The sequence below is a fragment of the Artemia sp. Qi Xiang Cuo genome, chromosome 1 (genome assembly GCF_049724085.1).
Source record: "Artemia sp. Qi Xiang Cuo chromosome 1, ASM4972408v1, whole genome shotgun sequence".
NCBI lineage: Eukaryota > Metazoa > Arthropoda > Branchiopoda > Anostraca > Artemiidae > Artemia > Artemia sp. Qi Xiang Cuo.
Window position 1 is genome coordinate 31,351,622 of NC_142794.1, and position 18,571 is coordinate 31,370,192.

The 18,571-nt window shown below is 35.4% G+C and overlaps 1 protein-coding gene across 1 annotated transcript in view; it reads right to left on the reverse strand.

Moving 5' to 3' along the window:
* Positions 1 to 18,571, reverse strand: part of LOC148956205 (putative imidazolonepropionase) — a 124,113-nt gene that overhangs the window by 17,456 nt on the left and 88,086 nt on the right. The window contains exon 8 of the mRNA XM_089094495.1: positions 3,900 to 4,060. Within this exon, the coding sequence (XP_088950621.1) occupies positions 3,900 to 4,060 (161 nt within the window). The remainder of the gene's footprint in view (positions 1 to 3,899; positions 4,061 to 18,571) is intronic.

Genomic DNA, 18,571 nt, shown 5'->3' on the forward strand with positions numbered 1-18,571 from the left:
TTCATTTTTAATGAGCACTAAGTAAAGAAAAACCACACAGAAACAAGCAACTGAGTCTCTCAAACCCCTTAAAGCTATTTTAAAAGATACAAAAACTACTTATTTAACACAAAAAATTTGTTTTTAATGAGCACTAATTAAATAAAAACCACACGGAATCAGTCAACTGAGTCTCTCAAACCCCTTAAAGCTCTTTTAAAAGATACAAAAACTAATTATTTAACACAAAAATTTCGTTTTTAATGTGCACCAAGTAAAGAAAAACCACACGGAATCAGACAACCGAGTCTCTCAAACCCCGTAAAGCTCTTTTAAAAGATACAAGAACTACTTATTTAACACAAAAATTTCGTTTTTAATGAGCACTAAGTAAAGAAAAATCAAACGGAATCAGGCAACAGAGTGTCTCAAACCCCGTAAAACTCTTCTAAAAGATACAAGAACTACTTATTTAACACAAAAATTGTGTTTTTAATGGGCACCAAGTAAAGAAAAACCACACGGAATCAGGCAATCGAGTCTCTAAAACCCCGTAAAGCTCTTTTAAAAGATATAAAAACTACTTATTTAACACAAAAATTTCGTTTTTAATGGGTACCAAGTAAAGAAAAACCACACGGAAAATCCCTTATAATAGCATAGGAAGGAACATAAGCTCTTGGAATAGCATAGGAAGGGGACATAAACTCTTATAATAGTATGGGAGGGAACATAAGCCCTTAAAATAGCATAGAAATTCCTCTACATGCAACCAAATAACATGGGAATTCCTATACACAAAAGCAAATAACGTGGGAATTCCAATACACACAAGCAAACAACATTGTAATTCCTATACACGCAAGCAAATAACATGGGAATTCCTATACACGCAAGCAAAATAACGTGAGAATTCCTATACACGCAAGCAAATAACATGGGAGTTCCTATACACGCAAGCAAATAACAGGGGAATTCCAAGACATGCAAGCAAATAACATGGGAAGTCCTATACACGCAAGCAAATAACATGGGAATTCCTATAAACTCAAGCAAATAGCAGTGGAATTCCTATCCTCGCAATAAAATAACATGTGAATTCCTATATACGCAAGAAAATAACAGGGGAATTCCTATACCCGCAATAAATTAACCTGGGAATTCAGATAGACGCAACCAAATAACATAGATATTCCTATACACGCAAGCAAATAAGATGGGAATTCCTATCCACTCACGCAAATAACATGGGAATTGCTAGACATGCAAGCAAATAACAAAGGAATTCCTATACCCGCACGCAAATAACATGGGAATTACTATACAAGCAAGCAAATAACATGGGAATTCCTATACACGCAAGCAAAAAACGTGGGAATTCCTATACAAGCAAGCAAATAACAAGGGACCACATATACACAAAAGCAAATAAAATGGCAATTCATATACCCGGAATCTCATCAAATGTTGTTTCATATACATGGAATCAAATATCTAGTTAATTCTTATATACGCAAGCAAATAACTTGGGAATTCCTATACACGCAAGCACATAACATGGGAATTCCTATACATGCAAGCAAATAACATGGGAATTCCTTTACAGGCAAGCAAATAACATGGGAATTCCTATACATGCAAGCAAATAACAAGGAAATTCCTATACACGCAATCAAATAAAATGGTAATTCCTATAAACGAAATAAAAGTACATGTGATTTCCTATACACTAAAGCAAATAAGATGGGAATTCCTATACACGAAAGCAAATAACAAGGGAATTCCTATACATGCAAGCAAATAACATGGGAATTCCTATACATGCAGGCAAATAACATGGGAATTCCTATACACGCAAGCAAATAACATACTCACTCTCTTTGAAAAACCAAACTAGACTATACCCACCAAACCAGACTATACCCATCAAACCAGATTATACCCACCCAACCAGACTGTACCCACCAAACCAGATTATACCCACAAAACCAGATTATACCCACCAAACCAAATTATACCCACCAAACCAAACTATACCCACCAGAAACCTGTCTGGTTGACCTAATTCCTAGGGGCGTACGCAAATAACATAGAGATTCCTAGGGGCGTACGCAAATTCATTATTAGCATTCTACTCATGAGTACCATAAGGCAATTTCCCTTGAGGGAAGGAGGAGCAAATGTTACCACAAACTTTGTTTTTACCAACATTTAGACAAAAAATGTATAGTTTTATATTATTTTTAACTGTTAAACAGTTCACTGTAATGAACCGTAAGTACGGCACAACTGGTGCTAATAATAAACAAAACCCTAAAAAAGCAATTTTGGTAACAAAACACAACAGAATAATTAACTTTTTTATGGTGATTCCAAAACTATAATATTCGTTCAAAGCATCCAACCAGAGGTTTCAAGCCTGGAAATACTGCCCCATTTTCAAAAAGGGGGAATACACCCCCTAAAAGGCGAGTGATTGTCGGTGAAAGTTAAACCATTGAATTCAGGGTATCAGATAATTCCATTGTCGAGATTTAAAGTCCCTGTCTACAAAGATGTAAAATTTTGTAGTTTCTCCTAGATACACATAAGATCACGGGTGTGTGTTTATTTGTTTGTTTGCTTGTTGTTTTTTCCTTAGGAATGATCGCGCCAAGCCAAAAATCCTAGAACATCGAGAGAAGGCTCATTATCAATGAAATTGAAAGTTCTACCGACCCTCTTAAGTTAGTAGACTTTAAGGTGGTACGATCCAAAAAGATTGTCCCACAGCAAAGTGGCTTTTTCTGCCATTTTGTGACGTAAAACGACAACTTTGGCCCATATGGCACATAGAGCGAAAATTCTAAGATAATCAATCGATTCAAACTATCTAAGAACTAAATGGAAAGCCTTCTAGTCTCAGAGACTATTATTCCGTAATACGGTATACATTCATTCCTAAAGATGCACATGGTCTATAAGAAATAAACAGTTAATATAGATGTTTCATTTAAAGCTTCATTTAACTACGTGTACTATTTTGAGGCTTGATAAGATACGTACAGTGTTGTACAATTATCCGTTGGCCATTATGGAGGAGTTCTGATGGATCTTTGTGTAGGTGGGAGAGTGTGCTTGAGGCCTCAGAAAGTGTGCATTTAACCCTCAATTTTCTACCAGCTAAATATAGAAGGAGGTTTGGGGGTAAGGTAGAAATTAATTTATAATCCCCCTTGACTCCCGGGAATAGTTTTGGACTACGTCTGCAATATTGGTCCGGGGGGAATCACAAATCTGTTTTTATAGGGATGTCTCCCACATACATCAGCAGAGGGTAATGCCTTGGGAAACAGCAAGACGTTAAACTATGTATGTAATAGGAAAATGAGAAATATCACCATTTTAAACTGGTTTAGAACAGGGCTCTTGGTAGCATTTGCTTCTTCCCCTGGAAAATTTAGTGAGGCCGCTCACATGGGCGTAGGCAGCATATTGTCTAGGGGGGGGGCAGTCGATAGTGTAATGGAGGGCCTTTTATGAACTGCTTTTCCAACCATCTGCTTTTTCAGCCATATCTAATGTAAATTTGAAGGTCTAGGGGGCAGCTTCTACCCCCCCTCCCCCTCCCTCCCCCTCCCTCCCTACACCCATGGCCGCTCATAATGCTCAGAATCTCTCTTTTTATGATTCTAAACAGGTGAATGCAATCTGTTATGTTACATAGAAAAGATTTTCTGCAATAAGAGAGGTTTCGATGGTAATTTTTGTTATTATATGGCACCAAAATATGACACAAATATTGGCACAAAGGCGAAAAAAATCCGGTAGAACCATCATTTTGCTAGTTAAAGAGTCGGTTAGGATTTTTATTTCCCCGTGGGGTCTGAATCATTCCCTGACAACACAATTGAATGTTATTTTGTATTACTATTTTTTACCTGGTTGCGTCAATGACGACAAAATCTCCGTTTTTTCCAACTTCTAGTGAGCCATGAGTCCTTTCATATCCCAACGCTGCAGCAGAATTTATTGTTGCTCCAATTAGTGCCTCCGTTGGACTCATGCCAAAAACAGAGCAAGCAAGGTACATAACCATTGGCTAGAAAAATACAAATCCCTTAACCGTTCTTTATGTGGGATATTCATAAGAAAAAAAAATCCATATAAGCCAAAAATATCTAGCTCATGAGTATCGAGCTCATGTACTATGTATTAACTGTATCAACATCTAGCTCAAATATTATGTATGTATACAAGTATCAATATCTAGTTCATTTATTTGGATTATACATTTGCATCCATCGTATAGAGTGGAGATGATTGTGGAGCATTTGCGGTGTGGCTGATTTTTTTTTTTTCATAACGGGGCATTAGTTTGTTAATCCACTCAGCGAAAAAAGTATGACAGGCCATCAAATCAAGTTTTTGAAAAAAAAAACAATAAAAGGAAAGTTTTTACTATGTATGTAAGACGCACATAGGAAAAATCTTCTATAAGACATATTTTTCACGTTTTCGCTAGTATTAAATCTAAAACTTAAGCCACAATTACTTAATATCCTTTAACCAAGAACATTCTAAATCAGTAAAACATTAATCCTTTTCCACTGGATATATTTTAATGCTAAACATTTATTGCTATATAGATTTCCATTTCTGTTAATTAGCATTAAGCATAACAAAAATGCATTATCAAGAAAAAGCATTAACATGCCACAAAAAAAGAATTGCTAAAGAAAATATAAAATGAAGGAATAAAACTTATTGAATAAAAAAAACAATACTCTAACTAATTCAATATAAATTCTCATCTCCAATTCACACCTAACAATCCACTAGAATCTAGATCATATCAGAAAACATTGACCGACCAAACAAAAAGGGAAACATTTCCCATAAAAAATAGTTGTGATGAACAAGATTCTTTGAGTGATATACATTAATGGCGTAAACCTAACTCCTGTAAAATTTATTCTTGTGTCAAGTTAATTTACTACTTACCATCACATCTAGTTTTTGTGCTTGAGCATATTCACATAAAAAACCTTCAGCAGCAAATTATTTAAGGGGAAATGTTTGGACAAGGAGTAAGCAATTTTGGTTCTTAGAGAAATACCTTCGGTGAATTTACTTTTGGTTTTGCTAAACGAGTAGCAGCTACGCTTGGCATATCTACTTCTTCTAGTATTTGGTATTCATCCCCAGCAGCCAAATTTAACTTGGAATACATTAATATGCTTTGAAGGAACTCGAAATACAGGCCTGGTTAAAACTATTGTTACACTGGCTATCTGTCCAGATCAACAAGGCTTTTTTTTTTCTTTTTTTTTTAATCCTAAATTCGTGCACCAGGTATGATTAAATATCTGATTTGATGCTTGTCGTTTATTGAAGTTTTAAGTTACTGTTGAATTTTCATAGGCAACGCAATAGCGCTGCCTAAGTAAAGAGCGATGTGGGCACAATATATATTTTTTTTAAAGTGGTCACTTCGTATAGAAGGAGTCGTTGTAGAAACTTTGAAAGGGGCTCACTCTATTATAAATTGATAGTTCTAGTGCCTTTTCAATAGTCAAAAGTGATTGGAGGGCAACTACCCCCCCCTCACGCCTATCATTTCCTCAAACACATCCAATCGCAATTTTAAGATCGCCATTGTTTTCAGCGTAGTCGAAAGGTCCAGCAATCATTTTCCTTGAGGATGACCACCCCCCCCCAAAGACCTCTGGACACGGTTTTATAAGTTGTGCCCCAGGGTATATAAGGTTCTTATGAAAGGGATGGTTGTAAAAACTTCGGAGGGGGCTCATTGGATTGGAAATCAAAAGTTCTAGTGCCGTTTGTAAGTGACAAAGTGATTAGAGGGTGATAATCCCCCTCCCCCCTCACGACCTCTTTTCCCTAAATGCATCCGATAAAAACTTTGGGATAGCCATTTTGTTTAGAAAAAATTCCAAAGGTCACACAGTGAGGCCTTCAGGGTTGACACAACCCCTTGATTCCGGAGGGCAAGGGTCGTAAGTTATGCCCCGGGGGCATATAAGGTTTTTATGGAAGGGGTGGTCGTATAAATTTTAGAGGAGGCTCATTTGATTGGAAATGTAAGGTTCTAGTTCCCTTTAAAGATTCAAAAGTGATTGGAGGAAAACTAGTCCCCCCCCCCCGACGCCTTCTTTTCACCAAACGCATCGAATCGAAATTGTGAGATAGCTATTTTGGAGATAGCTATAATTCAGATCGAACTTGAAAATTGGAATCTCTCAAAGTCCGGAGGGCAAGGGTTGTAAGTTATGCCTCGGGGGTATATAAGGTTTTTATGGAAGAGATGGTCGTATGAACTTCAAAGGGGGCTCATTTGATTGAAAATGAAAGTTCTAGTTCCGTTTTAAGAGTAAAAAGTGATGGAGGAAAACTAGTCCCCCCCCCCCGACGCCTTCTTTTCTCCAAACGCATCGAATCGAAATTGTGAGATAGCTATTTTGTCCATAATTCAGGTCGAACTTGAAAATTGGAATCTCTCAAAGTCCTCAGAGCTAATTGGCTATTTACTAAGTAAGGTAAAAAAAATCTTCTTTAAAGGAGAATTCAAGAGACAACTACTTCAGAAGGTTCATTCTTTGGACAACCATCAACTGAGGAACTGGAAGTTATTCTAGTCTTTGAATGTGAAACATAACAGCTTGACAACCTCATTCATCGTCAAGCTCATTCAAAACGGCTATGGTAATATGACTAGCGATGTCATATGCTAAAAATGTCAACTAGAACTAAAATTAGCCTTCCTTTATGTTGTGTCCTCGCACCAGATCGAATTTTAAAATTTGAATCTCTCAAAGTCCTCTCAACCAATTGGCTATTTGCTTTTGCTAAGTCATGTAAAAATCTCTTTTGAAAAAGAATCGAAGAGACGACTACTTCTGAAGGTTCATTCTTTGGACAAACATCAACTGAGGAACCGGAAATTATTCTAGTGGTTGAAAGGAAACCAGGCCAGCTTGACAAGCTCATTCATCCTCAACCTCAATCACAACATCTATGGTAATATGACTAGCTATGTCACATGCTGAAACTGTCAGCAAGAACTAAAATTGACCTTCCTTTATATTGTGTCCACAAAGCAGATCGAAGTTGAAAATTTGAATTTCTCGTAGTCCTCTCCACCAATTGGCTATTTGCTTTTGCTAAGTCATATAAAAATCTCTTTTGATGAAGAATCGAAGAGACGACTACTTTTTAAAGGTTTATTCTTTGGACAACCATCAACTGAGGAACCGGAAGTTATTCTAGTTGTTGAAAGTAAACCAGGCCAGCTTGACAAGCTTATTCATCCTCAACCTCAATCACAACGTCTATGGTAATATGACTAGCTATGTCATATGCTGAAACTGTCAGCAAGAACTAAAATTGACCTTCCTTTATGTTGTGTTCACAAACCAGAACGAAGTTGAAAATTTGAATATCTCGAAGTCCTCTCAACCAGTTGGCTATTTGCTTTTGCTAAGTCATGTAAAAATCTCTTCTGAAGAAGAATCGAAGAGACGACTACTTTTGAAGGTTCATTCTTTGTACAACCATCAACCGAGAAACTGGAAGTTATTCTAGTTGTTGAAAGTAAACCAGGCCAGCTTGAAAAGCTCAATCATCCTCAACCTCAATCACAACGTCTATGGTAATATGACTAGCTATGTTATATGCTGAAACTGTCAGCAAGAACTAAAATTGACCTTCCTTTATGTTGTGTCCACAAACCAGATCGAAGTTGAAAATTTAAATATCTCGAAGTCCTGTCAACCAATTGGCTATTTGCTTTTGCAAAGTCATGTAAAAATTTCTTTTGAAGAAGAATCAAAGAGAAGACTACTTTTGAAGGTTCATTCTTTGGACAACCATCAACTGAGGAACCGGAAGTTATTCTAGTTGTTGAAAGTAAACCATGCTAGCTTGACAAGCTCATTCATCCTCAACCTCAATCACAACGTCTATGGTAATATGACTAGCTATGTCATATACTGAGACTGTTAGAAAGAACTAAAATTGACCTTACTTTATGTTTTGTCGACAAACCAGATCGAAGTTGAAAATTTGAATCTCTCGAAGTCCTCTCAACCAATTGGCTATTTGCTTTTGCTAAGTCATGTAAAAATCTCTTTTGAAGAAGAATCGAAGAGATGACTACTTTTGAAGGTTCATTCTTTGGACAACCATCAACTGAGGAACGGGAAGTCATTCTAGTTGTTGAAAGTAAACCAGGCCAGCTTGACAAGCTCATTGATCCTCAACCTCATTCACAACGTCTATGGTAATACGACTAGCTATGTCAAATGCTGAAACTGTCAGCTGGAACTAAAACTGTCCTACCTTTATGTTGTGTCCACAAACCAGATCAAAAATGAAAATTTGAATCTCTCAAATTCCTTCGAGTCAATTGGCTATTTGCTCTTTTTAAATCATGTAACAATCTCCTTTGAAGAAGAATCGAAGAGACGACTTTTTGTGAAGGTTTATTCTTCGGACAACCATCATCCGAGGAGCTGGAAGTTATTCTAGTTGTTGAAAGTAAACCAGGACAGCTTGAAAGGCTCATTCATCCTGAAGCTCATTCAGAACGGGTATGGTTATATGACTAGCTATGTCATATGCTGAAACTGTAAACTAGAACTAAAATTGGCCTCCCAGAAATCAGATCGAAGTTGAAAATTTGAATATCTCAAAGTCCTCGGATCTATTGGCTATTTGCTAAGTAATGTAAAAATCTTACTTAAAGAAAAATCAAAGAGACGACTACTTCAGAAGATTCATTGTTTGGACAACCATCAACTGAGGAACTGGAAGTTGTTCTAGTTGTTGAAAGTGAAACTTGATAACTTGACAAGCTCATGTATCCTAATGGCAATACTTTTCTTGAAAAACAGCTTAAAATCTTCTGATGTTCTGAGAAAGACAGAAAAACTAGAATGTGGTACTGGAGATAGGGGACATTTAATATTCCAAAGAAGTTTATTCTTTTGGATTGTCCCTATTAGGAAAACTTTCTCAAGACACAGCATTGTAAATTATGAAGAGTCTATGGCTTGAAAGAAAGGGCTTGGTAAATATATTAGTGAATCGACAACCCTTTATTCGCTTAGACATAGCAGCGTCATGGGGCAGTGCTGCATGGCTTAATGAAAAAACAAAAAATGTAATAAAGAGAAGTGGTGTTATTCTTATCTAGTCAAAGTGAAACTTATAAAAAGAATCACTGTTTTTGCTGATAGTTCTTCTCTGTGCTGCAAGAATAGCAGCCATGACCGTAAGCTTACTCGTAGCTGCTATTCTTGTCTAAATATTGATCGACAGCTGTCTCTCTTAGTGAAACATTAACCACAGCCATCCCCATGTCATTACCATTGAGCTAAAATCATTATTGAACTATGAATTTAGCTTTATAATACTGTAATCATAGCTGTGAACCATTGCTTACGTTAACCTGGGGTCAATTATTTATGGACTAGACTGTAGTTCTTATGTTTTATTTTTGTTTTTATATTTTAATCATGACGAATTATTTATTTCTAAACAGACAGATTTTTTCTTCACTTCCTAGGAATCCTGTTCCTGACCTAGAACTTACCTTGAGCTACTTCTTATGTATGATCCTGTCACTTCTTTTTTCACGCTTAACATAGTGAACATTTTTATCCGATTCCATACCAACAGATTATATTACCACAATTCTAGAATCGTAGCCATATCATGAGCTTACACAGAGCTACAAGCACTTGTCTAAAAGCCCAAAGATTTCATTTTTTTCATGACGTTGGTTATAGCACAGAACTTACCGTGACCAAAATTATTTACTTATATTTCTTAAGGGCTTAAGGCTTAAGGGCTTTCATAGTTTCGTATACGAACTATCCTTTTTTTAATAGATGAACTTAGTCTTGAAGCACAAAGCAGGATGAATAAGGTAAAGAAATTCATCGCAATAACTTTCCAGGCTATTTTTTAACCGCATTAGGGAAAAAGATATCTTCTAGTATATTCTGCATATTCAAATATTTTATATCTCCCAATGCTTGTTGTTCTAGTCAATCACCCCAGGGGAATTAACAGGAGAATGCACTATGTCTAGTAAGCACAAACTAAATTCCCCCTCATCGAATTTCAACGTCACAATGCCTTGTTAATTTTGATACTGAAAATCATACTTGGCAGAATTGACAGTTTTTAGTTCCCTAAAACACGACTTGATATCTCATCAGTGAATTCTATTTTAGGAATTTGTTGACAGCTTTTCCCTCTTGAAGATATTCTATCTCCAAGTAATTCATTCGATGCATGTAGTTTCAGAAACTATTATATACTACAATATAACTCAGGATGATGCGGTAATTTATTAAATTCAGAACCCTTATTGTTTTTGTTAGCTGATCTGTGTAAAGAGCAAACCATGGCCCATAGTAGTCAAAATGTTAAAAATGAAATTTTAAAGAAAGTTTCTATTCGCAAACACTTTCTAAGCAGCAACATTTTAAAAATAGTAGTTTACATGCAGCATGGGCACCGTCAAGGAGGGGCAGGAGCCATGGCACTCCTGGAAATTTAGGACTATAAATTAATTACATGAAAAACAAAGGAAAGAGAGCAGAATAGGGAAAAACCCATGGAAAAAATGTGTGTTGCCCCATTGCTGGCTGCGTTCCAATAGATTTTGACCTTTAATAAGGAAAGATATAAGTTCTAATTTGTGACCGAGTGACCCCTTTCCAGTTTTCCACAGACATTTTTTTCTATATGATTTGGTTGGAGCTACGATAAAAAATCATATTCTTCATAGTTATAAATGGTGAGTAAATACTTGTCAATAATAAAAGTATAAGAGCCTAACTACTGATAGCATTCAATCAAAGAATCAGCTTTTTATTGTGATATTAAATATGTATTAGTTTATTTGTAATTAGTGCAGTTATTATTGCATAAGAAAGTTCAGATAATTATAGAAAACAATTTAATACAGAAAAATCTCAGTAAAAATATGCCGTCAACTTTTGCTTGTGTTGCAAGGGTACCCATGAGCTGATATATGAACCCCTAAGCTGATATATAAGCCACTATAATCAGAAATGTTTCCCCTAAACGGAATGCTGGGAAATTCTGTATTTTGCCCGTGAATGGATACGTTCTTCGTGTTTTATTATCATTTTTTTTCCAGAAGTGATTGTATTTATCAAGTTGTCACATTGAAAAAGACTTAATTTTCTACAGTTATGAAGTATAAAAATGTTAAATATATTGGTTTTTGGTATTCAGAATTAAATTAAAAATATTGAATTACAAATTTCTATTTTAATCTCTTAATCTGAGTTTTAATATTTTACTTTGAACAAACTATTTTGATAATGCTTCTTTTTTTTTATAAACACTAAGTAGTCTAAAGGCATTAAATATTTTGTGTGTTTGATAACCAAGTTCAAAACTGTCGATATTGTTAAGAAATATCCGTCCGACGCTTCGGCATTGCTCAACAGAACTGAATGCTTGGAGCTTATATCTTAGTTTTTGTAAGTAGGCTATTGTTTTGTGTATCCTTTTTGTAATTACTTACTTTTTTCATTTTTATGTACTTTTACTTTAATTGACATATTTTTCCATTGCCTTTAAAAAAATGTTTGGATCTAAGCATCATTAAATAAAAAAACAAGTTTTTTTCAACTGAAAGTAAGGAGGAACATTTAAAATTAAAACAAACAGAAATTATTAGGTATATGAGGGGGGTTGCCCCCTCCTTAATACCTCGCTCTTTACGCTACAGTTTTTCGTCACCTTAAAAAAAGTTACTTATTGTTCTAATTAAACGACCCCTGCGTTTCAGGAGTCGGTTTTAAAGTATTTGGACAAAATTTAAACTTAAGGGTAAAGAGCGGCGTGTTGAGGAGGGGAAAACCCCCTCCCCTCATATACGTAATAAATTCTGTTCGCTTTAAGTTTTAATATTGCTCCTTGCTTTAAGTTGAAATATTTTTTTTATTTAATTTCGGATCGTTTTTTAAATAACGCCAGGAATTTTGGCTCCACCTGAGCGGAGAGATCTCCTTACCGCACTGAAATATCAACTGGAAAATTCAACCCTGCCGAAAATTTACCCCGGACAATTACCTTTAACATCTCCCCGCGAAAAAGTGAATCGGTAAAGAGAAAGCAAGACATAAAGAAATTTCGTATATGAGTTCTGACGAATTTACCCAGCGTAAAATTTCCCCTGAAAAGTTCACCCCTTGGAAACTCCCCTCTCCATGGAAAATTCTCACCGTGCAAAATCCTCCCATTAGAAAGTTTGTCCTACCCTCCCCGCCCTATGAATGTATGCCCCCTTCCCAATAACAAATATTATATATAAATAATGGGCAAATTTTAAAACTTAAAAACCTTAAACCTTAGGGGGTCATTTCAGCACCTTGTTCATTTAAAAAAAAGTTTTTCAGTGCTTTCAAAAATCTTCTTTTTTTTCAACTGCATATTTTCTTTAAAAATTTGGACAAAAACCAAACTTCACAGTAAACAGTAAAGAGCTAAGAAGGAGACAGCCCCCTTCATATAAAGAATAATCTGTTCAAATAGGTTTCAAGTCTTGTCCTTGCTATCTGATGAAAAGCGATTTTTTTTATTCAATTTCTGATTGTTTTCCAATTCATACTAAGGCTTAACCAAGATATAATTTGATGTACTGGTCCCTTAAATCCCTGGTTAGTTGCTTTTAAAATGTGTAAATCAATAATTGCATGTTGATTGGTACTGTCATATGTTTAAATTTGCAATGTCAATTTTGGATGAAATTTGAATATACTTAAAAAATTGGTGATGAATAGTAATTTTGGTAAAATGTCCTTGTTAATATTACTGCTAAAGAATTTTGGTTGGATGAAAAAAGTATTATTGTCTGTATGAATGAAAATTCTGTAAGACTTTTGATCATCTCGCAACCTCTACAATAGGATTTTCTTATCGACAAATGCATTACATACATTTGTTTAAATACATTGAAGAACTTTATATAAATAGAAAAATATTACCATTTGAAATTGCTGAAAACTAGGCTACTAGCAGCACTTGCCACACCAAAGAAATCTCCTGGCGGGACTGATGATGGCCTGCCTTGCTTTTCCCCCTCTGTGTTAGTAGATTTAGGAATGTAATATTTTAGCTGTATAAAGAAACATTTTAATTAATTCCTACTCCCCCCCCCCCTACCTCTTTCAACAGTTATCTGAAGCCTCATGAAGAGTAAGCAGTTCGTCCATTAAAATGTACTTTTTTTAGGAATCTGCCCTATCCCCACCTAAACAATGACTCCCCCACCCCCTCATTATAGATGATGCGCAATTACAGATCACAAAACGTAGCCTAATTACATTACAAATCAAGCGAATCAACTTGGCTGAATCCAGTACTGCCACCGTGTGACATTATTTTTTTTGCAGTTTGGAAGCCTAAAATGTAGTTATTGATACTTTTAATTCAATTGGCTTCTCAGAATTTTAAATTGATTGCAAATTTGTCCTCTTTGGGGTTGAGTCGTAGTTGGGTGCCCTAAAATGGTGGAAAACAAGACTTTCCCCTGGCCCAACCTGTATGGTCCTTAAAAAAGAACTTTAAATTTAGGTTTGAATGAGCTCCCTCCCAATTATCTTTGACCTTTTGTTTGATACAATCACCCCTGGGACAAAATAAAACAAATAAACATGCATCGACGATGTTTCTTCTGAAAAAAAAAATGTGAAACTCAACATTTTGAAGATTGGAGCTTGAAACCTCTACGGTAGGGTTCTCTGATATGATATATCTAATAAAGGGATTGTCAATAAGATCGCTTGCTTTTTGGGGGGTGTTTCACTTTTTTTTCAAAAATCAGGTCAATTTTCTCAGATTCTTAGTTTTGGGTGGGTAACAATAAACTGAAAGAATTTTATATATTTAGAATCAGCATAGAAAGCCAATACTGCCGGCATTTGTCAGCAATTGTCATGAGAATTCCATTTTTAGTTTTGGTGAATATTGGCCCAAGTCACTTTTTAATTTAATTATTTTATAAGATTCTCCAGTGACAAAATTTCTTTTGAACCTGTTCATTTTATTTATTTGAATAGGATAATAAAAAGAAAGAGGGTCAATTTCACAGCTGGATAGTAAGTTTTTTTTTCGCTATTATATTTTTTAAATGTCTGAATATATAAGGGGTTTAAGTTCGAGGGGGAATTGTCCTGTTATGAAAGAGATAAATTTTACATGGCCGTTATAAAATCAAAACGTGGTATCTTTGCAGGCAGGATGATTTTTGAATATCTCTACTCATTCTGTATACTATTCTAAGGCGTAGGAAATTGCATAAAAACAAGTCTACATCTGTTATAATCTACAGAAGCAATAAATCGTTCTGTAACTTTGGTTTTAGTTTGCTTTTCTTTTAATATTAAATGCATAATATTTAAATATATTATTCATTAAATAAATTGATCCTTTTGCCAGGAATCGTTGTCGTTTAAAATTTACTGTATTTTGTTTCATTTCAAATGCAATTTTATTCCTTTTTTATTTGAGTTTGTTCCTAAAAGTATTTAAAAATAAACTTATTCCTACGAAAAAATATCCTGGGATATATTCCCTGTCACCCAACCACCCTTGCTATTTTGGCGTCTGCCCTCCCCCACCCCTGGAAAATTTTCTGCCGGCGCCCTTGACTTGCAGACTCAACTGAAAAATAATTTATAATTATAAGATGAAATTTCGAGAATTTTGAAATGAAAGCCAGATATCTTTATGAAATGACGTTATAAAAGGAATTCTAATAGCAATTAATAAATGAATTGGCTCTTAATGCTGACTCCAAATACACAGATTCATAAGATTTAATGTTACCCATCAAAAGCTATGAGCCTGAAAAAAATTACCTGATTTCTAAACAGGGGAAGAACACCTTTAAAAAGCCAAAAAAAAACTTAATGAAAATAAAACAATTAAATTCAGCATGTCAGAGAAGCTTACTGTAGAGGTCTCAAGCTCACATCTGCAAAACTGTGGAATTTTTTTTTTTTTTCCAGAAGAGAGATCACAGATGCGCGTTTAAATGTTTGTTTTTCGTTTTTTTTGTTTTTATTTTTTCCCAGGAGTGATCGTATCGAACCAGTGGTCCTAGAAGATTGGAAGAGGAATCATTCGAACGGAAATTTAAAAAAAAATGCCCTTTTAAGTGACCAAACGGATCATACCACGGGAAAATGGAGTTTTTTTTGCCATTTTGTGGCACTAAACTACGATTTTGATTAAAAAAAGCACACATTTCAGAAAAAAAAACACATTGAGCTTCCCAGTTGCAGCGAAAGTAATGCCGCGCGGTGGCGCATTCGTTTCTGAAAATTCTAGGATATAATTGCGCCTCAGCTATTGTGAAGGAGGGGTGATGGGTCAATATGTAGGAGGGGGAAGATGACTCCCTCCCTTCTACTGCGAAAAACGAGTTCGTTGAAGTTCGTTTGAAAGAAATCAAACGCCCAAATTTCTCTGGTTCAAGTTTTCATTCTACTTAAGACCGAACTTACCAACCCTGATAACCCGAAAACAAACAGAGTTGACAGCAGAACTTTAAGGGACAGTTTGTAGTTTTAAAAGCTGTAAAACAAGTTTAACTATTATGCGTTCCTAAGGATATGTTTTTCATGGATCGTGTCTAATAGTCTCAGGTACGATCAACAGTCACATTGTCTTGTATTATGTAATTTACTGCATTAGGTGGCATAAGCTTGATTTTGAATTGAAGAGTTTGTGGTAACGAACTGTAAGTAAGGTGCGACTCCGCCAACTAGCAACCGAAACTCTAAAATAAGAAACTTTTATTGCTGGCTCCAAAAACATAAAATCCATTGAGTTTAATGTACCCATCAAAGGCCACGAACCAGAGCAAATTTTATACTTTCCAAAAAAGGGGGAAAACACCCCCAAAAAGTAAAGTAACATTAATTAAAATCGCACCCTCACATCCAGCATATCAGAGAACACTACTGTAGAGGTTTTGGGCTCCAATGTAAAAAAAAGCGTAATTTTGTATGTTTTGCCTGAACAAAGATCACAGTCATTCTATTTGCCAGCTTATTTGTTTGTTGTTTTTTCCCAGGGGTGAATGTATCAAACCAATGGTCCGACAGGGTCGGAAAATAGCTCATTGGAGCGGAAATTAAAAGTTCTAGTGCCCTGTTTAAGTAACCAAATATATTCAGCCTTTGGAAAGCGGCGGCACATCCGCAGCCTTCCAAATTCGTCCAATAAAACTTGACAGATCCCAAGGATCCGACATGGCACAAACTGGCCACCTCCTATTCACTATTCCACTTCTTATAAAATAATTATGACAATTATTCTGAGCTCGTATTACTCAGTAAAATGTTCTGCTGCATTTGGGGAAGGTCTAGTTACCTGCATCCTGAACAAAGGCAAAATCCAAAGATTTGTGGATCTTATAAAGCAATTACCGCGCGCTTCATTATCGGTATGCTTTTTTAAAAAGCTGATATTCCAAGGAATCAACACAAGGCATGACCATGGAAACAACCAGCTTAGATTCTGCGAGGGCTTAAACATGGAAAACGCACGCGCTACTTTTTGGCTATTTTTAACTGCCATCAAATGCTGAAAAACAATTTGTATACGTTTGTGATTGACACTTCAAAAGCCTTTGACTCCATGCTACATTCGCAGGCTATTCTTTCTCGGCTGAGAAGCGGAATAAGCCCTTTTCTTCGCAGTTTCGTGTTGAATTGGTATGACAATGCGTCTGTACGGGTGCAGCTAGGTAGAGAGCTTAGCAACTCCTTCGCTTTTCAGAAAGGTGCGAAGCAAAGCCCTGTGCACAGCCCAACTATTTCCGAGAATACCACCGGAATCTTAACGAAACATATTCATCAATAACTGATTGAGCCCCATTTTGATGCTAGCCACCTCCATTACGCAGACGATATTTTCCCAATATCAGACGATCTAAAAAAAATCTCTCAAACGCAACTGACATAGTTTGCTCTGATCTCAATGGAATCGGCCTAAAAGTCTCCTCCTTCAAAACTGATTTTCTCGCTTATGCTCACCAACCTCCCAATGCTATGAGCTTTGTTTCATCACCTATTTGTATATTATCTTCTCTGAAACATTTAGGTCTCCTGTTTTGCTTATCTATTAAGGCTGCTAAAACACTTGCAATCTGATCGTTAAAAGCAAAGCTGAGAAAGTCGTACGCGCTGCTTGCTATAGTTAAAGGTGAATTTCACAAGCCAGCCCTGAGCAGAGTTTAAAACGCTTTTTTCACCCCAAATGTCTTCTTCCTGGTAAAATATATGGAGCTTTTCCACACTATCTGAACGGAAGAAAGTTCGACTTATAATTGTCTGCTTTTGCAATTATCTTCTCCAGTTGCCGATTTAGACTCGTAACTGGTACATTTTCAGTAGATATGGAATTTATTGTCCCGTGAAAGCTTACAATCAAAGATTCAAGAACTTTACTGGGGTAGAATCAGCTATTTAACTGCAAAAGTAAATTTTCAGTAGTGCTGATTTATGAAAATATAGGAAGAGGAACGCAATTTTTATAATGAATATATAAAAAATTCAAAATCTAGGGGGGGGGGCAATTTTGCTCTTTCCTTTAAATTTTTCACTGAAAATACCAAGAAATTAGGTATCCATCAAAATCTAGGAAGGAAGAGTATTCTGTGGGAATGGAATATCCCCCCTACCGCCCTTCAATTAGCACCCCAGTATATTTTAAGCAGAACAAACAAAGCTAGATGACTCTGAAACCAAATTTACAAAAGATTAAATTCGGGTTTCCACCTTTTCCTCTTTTAGAGGTACACATGGGCCATAACACAAAAGATGATTTGAGGAAATGTCAGCCATTTTACTCCATTAACTATCATGAACATTGTGTAGTAAAAGAAATCCCTGTCTTGCAAGTAATCTTCAAGTAGCACGTAACTATTTTTTGTTTTTATTTGTCTTGTATTTCTTTATAAAACTAGCTTTAAACATCATATATGATCAACTATAATTTAAACTTTACAAGCTATACATGAAGGTAATATACCCTCAGGAGTATTTAAGAAAAGAATGCTTATATATTTTTTAGTGTAGATTTTTATCAGAGCTCGGCATAAGCATAATCTATTATGACATATATAGAGAAAGTAATAGAAAAAAGAAATAGAAATAGGAATTGTTTTTATTGAGATTTTATTAGTTACTTTAGTTTTTTGACAAAATTATTAAGAAAAATAAATGGTTTATATCCATCAATTATATATACAATAAAAAACATTATAATATATTAAAGATGAAAACTAACAAAATAATAGGAACGATCAGTTTCTGTGGTTAGATTAATAAAAGGTTTGTAATTATCAGGAAAATAAAGCAGTCCTTGATTTATTTTCCCAACTTATTACGTTGTCAACTTAAAAATATAAAAGCTTTAGGCTGGAGAGTTACTCTTTAGATAATCACCTCTGACAATGGCTTTAAAAATACAAAAAGAGTTTGAATAATGCCCCTTCATTTTACCACTACCTTATGTCAACTCGATGTGCAAA